The sequence below is a fragment of the Argentina silus genome (assembly GCF_951799395.1).
Source record: "Argentina silus genome assembly, chromosome: 14".
Classification (NCBI taxonomy): domain Eukaryota; kingdom Metazoa; phylum Chordata; class Actinopteri; order Argentiniformes; family Argentinidae; genus Argentina; species Argentina silus.
The window spans coordinates 20597759-20602758 of NC_139668.1; the positions used below are offsets into that span (position 1 = coordinate 20597759).

The 5000-nt window shown below is 54.0% G+C and overlaps 1 protein-coding gene across 1 annotated transcript in view; it reads right to left on the reverse strand.

Annotated features, from left to right (window-relative positions):
- Positions 1-557: 557 nt before the first annotated feature.
- Positions 558-5000, reverse strand: part of LOC310815477 (kelch-like protein 38) — a gene marked incomplete at its 3' end in the record, with an annotated part of 5317 nt that continues 874 nt past the window's right edge. Inside the window, exons 2-6 of the mRNA XM_083685271.1 lie at positions 4062-4454; positions 3490-3768; positions 2234-2926; positions 1065-1170; positions 558-847 (exon numbers count right to left, since the gene is read on the reverse strand). Coding sequence (XP_083541397.1) covers positions 558-847; positions 1065-1170; positions 2234-2926; positions 3490-3768; positions 4062-4451 — 1758 coding nt within the window. The 5' untranslated portion in view covers positions 4452-4454. The remainder of the gene's footprint in view (positions 848-1064; positions 1171-2233; positions 2927-3489; positions 3769-4061; positions 4455-5000) is intronic.

Here is a 5000-nt window from a genome sequence, read left to right on the forward strand (position 1 = left end):
GTGAGGAGTAGTTCCAGACAGGTACTTCAACTGTCACTTTCACTGCTGCAGCTTGGTGGTCGTTAAACTAAATTCAAATCCTCGTAGTGTTTCCTGTAGTTAACTACTTTTTTACCATGTTGCGGTGTCCCAAACTACTGTCACTACTCACTACATTTACGTTAACAGAAAAAGAAAACAAAAAAACATAGGAACATAACTGTTACTCCAGCCTTCCAGAACTTCAAATTTCCCTACTATTTCTTTCCCTCCAGCTGATCCGGTCTCCTTCGCTCCATCTCACCAGTTTTATTCTCAGTGATTTCAGTTCTGTCACATGACACTGCCTGACGTCGTGTGTTGGATAAGGGAGTTTTGATGTGGTGAACTACTTCATAGTAGCTTTAGTTTGACAAAAACTAGTCGCTTTAGTGTAGTTCAACTTGGTCCCTCCTAAAGTCATTGGTAATCTAGTTAAATACATCTCTAGAGTAGCTTCCCCAACACTGGTTGCCGCGGTTGCCAGACGATCGGGTACGACAGCCCATGATAATCTCGGCAGGCGAGACGGCCGGGTGTCAGGGTGGGTGGGGCCTGTTGGAGACACAGACCAATGGGAGGGAGCCGTGGTCGAACAGCTTGTATGGCAGTGTCCCTGTGGACGTCCAGTGGTCCGTCTTGGGGTCGTAACACTCAAAGCAGTCCGAGTCCTCGATGACATCATGGCCGTTCAGGAAGCGTCCGCCAGTCACATAGAGGCGGTTGTTGATCACCGTGGCGCTGTGGTGCATCCTTCGCTCTTTAAGGTTCTCACACTTCACAAACTTGTTGGCCTTGGTGTCGTAGGCGATCATCCTCCTGGTGTACCCTGGGAAATTAAAGCTGATGTTTACAGTGGAGCTGTGGGAAGGAGTGTGACTCTCCTTCCAGAAGCCGTCTTTAATTAATACAAATATGAATTAATATACTTTACATTCAGGTGCCCCTACAGCTGTGTAGCAACTCTGTACTTACTGTAGTAACAGTGCAATAGCGTGGTATTACATAGTAAATTACATAGTAATAAGGTAACCGGTAAAGCTCACCTCCTATGATGTAGATCTTGTCCTCTATGACCGCAGCGGGAGCACAGACGTTCTTCACGGTCCTGGTCTCCAGTCTGGACCACAGGTTACGGGAGATGTGGTACACCTGAGGACAGCAGAGAGAGGTTCTGTTATAAGGCTGTGACTTGACCCCTGACCTTTCAACTCTACCTGTACCTCCCAGACACACCAGGGAGGTCAGAGGTCAGAGTGGTATATTCCATCTATATTTGGGGAAATCAGGAAGGAATCTTTGGAACTATTTGAAGCCTAAGACCTAATATCTAATAAACCACTGTGACATCACAGAGAGAGATAGAGACCACCAGGGGGCGGTCCCTACCTGCATCTCTCTGACTCACCTGGAGGACATCACAGAGAGATAGAGACCACCTGCATCTCTCTGACTCACCTGGAGGACATCACAGAGAGATAGAGACCACCTGCATCTCTCTGACTCACCTGGAGGACATCACAGAGAGATAGAGACCACCTGCATCTCTCTGACTCACCTGGAGGACATCACAGAGAGATAGAGACCACCTGCTTCTCTCTGACTCACCTGGAGGACATCACAGAGAGATAGAGACCACCTGCATCTCTGACTCACCTGGAGGACATCACAGAGAGATAGAGACCACCTGCATCTCTGACTCACCTGGAGGACATCACAGAGAGATAGAGACCACCTGCATCTCTCTGACTCACCTGGAGGACATCACAGAGAGATAGAGACCACCTGCATCTCTCTGACTCACCTGGAGGACATCACAGAGAGATAGAGACCACCTGCTTCTCTCTGACTCACCTGGAGGACATCACAGAGAGATAGAGACCACCTGCATCTCTCTGACTCACCTGGAGGACATCACAGAGAGATAGAGACCACCTGCATCTCTCTGACTCACCTGGAGGACATCACAGAGAGATAGAGACCACCTGCATCTCTCTGACTCACCTGGAGGACATCACAGAGAGATAGAGACCACCTGCTTCTCTCTGACTCACCTGGAGGACATCACAGAGAGATAGAGACCACCTGCATCTCTGACTCACCTGGAGGACATCACAGAGAGATAGAGACCACCTGCATCTCTCTGACTCACCTGGAGGACATCACAGAGGGGGAGGTCCTACCTGTATGACATCACAGAGGGGGCGGTCCCTACCTGTATCTCTCTGACGGGGTTCTGCATGGCGTCCTCGCCCCCGAACACGTACACCTTCTGGTCGTTAGCGGCGACCGCCGGGTGAAGCACCGCCGTGGGCAGGGGTGCCATGGCCTCCCATTGGTTGAACATGCTGTTGTAGCGCTCCACGGAGGCGGAGATCTGCTTGTCAGCACCGATGCCCCCCAGGACGAAGATGAAGTGCAGGTAGGAGACGCTCTGGTGGGCGTACCGCGGCGCCAGCATGGACTCGGCCGTGCGCCACTGGTTGGTCTTCAGGGACAGCGTGTAGACGGCGGCGCTGACGCGGCTGTCCCCGGACGCCACGCTGAGGCTGAGGCCGCCCACCACGTACAGGATGCTGTGGATGCAGACGTAGGCCGCCCTGTAGAGGCGCAGCGGGAGCTTGGCCAGCCATTGCCAGCGCTGCGTGCGTTCGTCGTACAGGAGCGCTTCGCGGGACGTCTGCTCGTTGTTCTTGCGCCCGCCGACCACCACCAGGGTCTCGCGGCAGGTGTAGCGGCGTGGCGTGGTCCAGAGGGGCTTCAGCTCGCCGCCGCACTTGGCGCTGACGGAGAACATGAGTCGGCGGACAGACTCGATGATCTCGGTGCAGAGGGTGGAGCTCTGGACCAGCGGGTCGTTGGCGATGAACTGGAACAGGTAGGTGGGGTGGATGTACCTCAGACGGACCTTCAGAACCAACATCAACAGGCAAGGGTTAGGACGGGGTTAAGACGGGGTTAGGACGGGGTTAAGGCAGGGTTAAGACAGGGTTAGGACGAGGTTAAGGCAGGGTTAAGACATTGACATCAGTCATTTCCTGTGACCCCCAACAACTTGATTGCACGCCATTCCAACAACTAATAATGGTGTCCAGGTGTATTCTAATCGCCTGAAAATGCTCTAATTCGTTGGATTTTAACCCCAAAACATTGCAATACACAGTCGACTGCAGGTGCAATACACACAATGTTTATCTTCATACAAAATACAAATGTGTGTGTGTCTTATTGACCAAACCCTAGAGGTTAGTTTTCTAACTTTCTCAGGAGACCCCAATTTGAAATCGGGGGGGACCCCGACACGGAATGCACGGAACGGAACGACCAAGGCTATCAAACACCCGTGTCATCCCAATCCATCCATCCCAATCACCCCGTCCTCCGATTTCTACCTCTCCCAGCCTCCCCTGACGCCCAGCCTCCACACGACGACCAATCACAGGACGACAACAGACAAACCCAGGACGTCACCTTCTTAAAGAGGTCGTGAATGGCGCCTCGGCGTGAGAACGGGTCGTGGTGGATCCATGCCAGCAGCGTCTCGAACACCTGCTCCTCCTCGGCGCACAGGCGGTCGTCCTCCAGGTAGCACAGCAGCTCGGGCAGCGTCAGCTGGCGGAAGTCCTCGGAGGCGGCCACGTCTGAGAAGCTGCGGACCGCCATCTCCTTGGCCCGATCCCTCAGGCTGTCACAGTGGAGGATCTCTGACAGGCGAATCATGGACAGGCAGTTGTCCGGGCTGAGCTGCACCTAGGTACACACACACACACGCACACACACACACACACACACACACACACACACACACACACACACACACACACACACACACACACATATACACACACACACGGTTGCTCTATGGGTTAGGGTTGGGGGGGGTGGGGGGGGTGTCAATAAAAGTACTACTCACTAACACTGCCTATCTCTCTCTCTCTCTCTCTCTCTCTCTCTCTCTCTCTCTCTCTCTCTCTCTCTCTCTCTCTCTCTCTCTCTCTCTCTCTCTCTCTCTCTCTCTCCCTCCCTCCCTCCCTCCCTCTCACCTGCAGGAAGGCAGAGCAGGCCTCAAACAGACGCCCGTAGTGCAGCATGGACGCCGCCTGCATCAGCGGCAGGACGATCTCCATCGTCAAGGTGATGGCGCCGGTGTAGACGTAGTCCACGATGCCGCTCAGCACCTCGGGCGCCACGCCCTTCAGCTCCACGCGCGATTGGCTGCTCTCCAGGAAGTGGCTGCAGAACATGGCGCGGAAGTAGGGGGAGGAGGAGACCAGGACGTTGCGGTGGCAGGGGACCTCCAGGCGCTCGCAGCAGAGCAGCACGTCCGTCAGGACCCGCTCCTGCCTCAGGACGTTGAGCTGGGACAGCAGGAGGGACGACAGCTCCGGGTCCTTGAAGGGGAACACCTCACGGACGCAGGGAACGGCGGCCATTTTCTAGAGGACAGGACAGAGAACAGAAGACAGAATAAGTGGAATAGAAACAAATAAAGGCCGGCAGGCTAGAGTAGGGCAGTGGTGTGGAGAGACCATTGATTGGCTAGGACTTTGTGTGGAGACCTCTGATTGGCTAGGACTTTGTGTGGAGACCTCTGATTGGCGTCATCTCCTCATCCGTCATCAGCGAGGCTTTATCAGATATGTCACCACCACCACCTCCACCACCACCTCCACCACCTCCACCACCACCTCCACCACCACCACCCAGCTGTTTCCCTCTCCCTCTCTCCCTCACACTCTCTCTCTCTCTCTGTCTCTGTCTCTCTCTCTCTCTCTCTCTCTCTCTCTCTCTCTGTCTCTGTCTCTCTCTGTCTCTCTCTGTCTCTGTCTCTCTCTCTCTGTCTCTCTCTCTGTCTCTGTCTCTCTCTCTCTCTCTCTCTCTGTCTCTGTCTCTCTCTGTCTCTCTCTCTCTCTCTCTCTCTCTCTCTCTCTCTCTCTCTCTCTACTCTTGGTAGTATGCCCTTGACGATCCTGGCGTGTAGA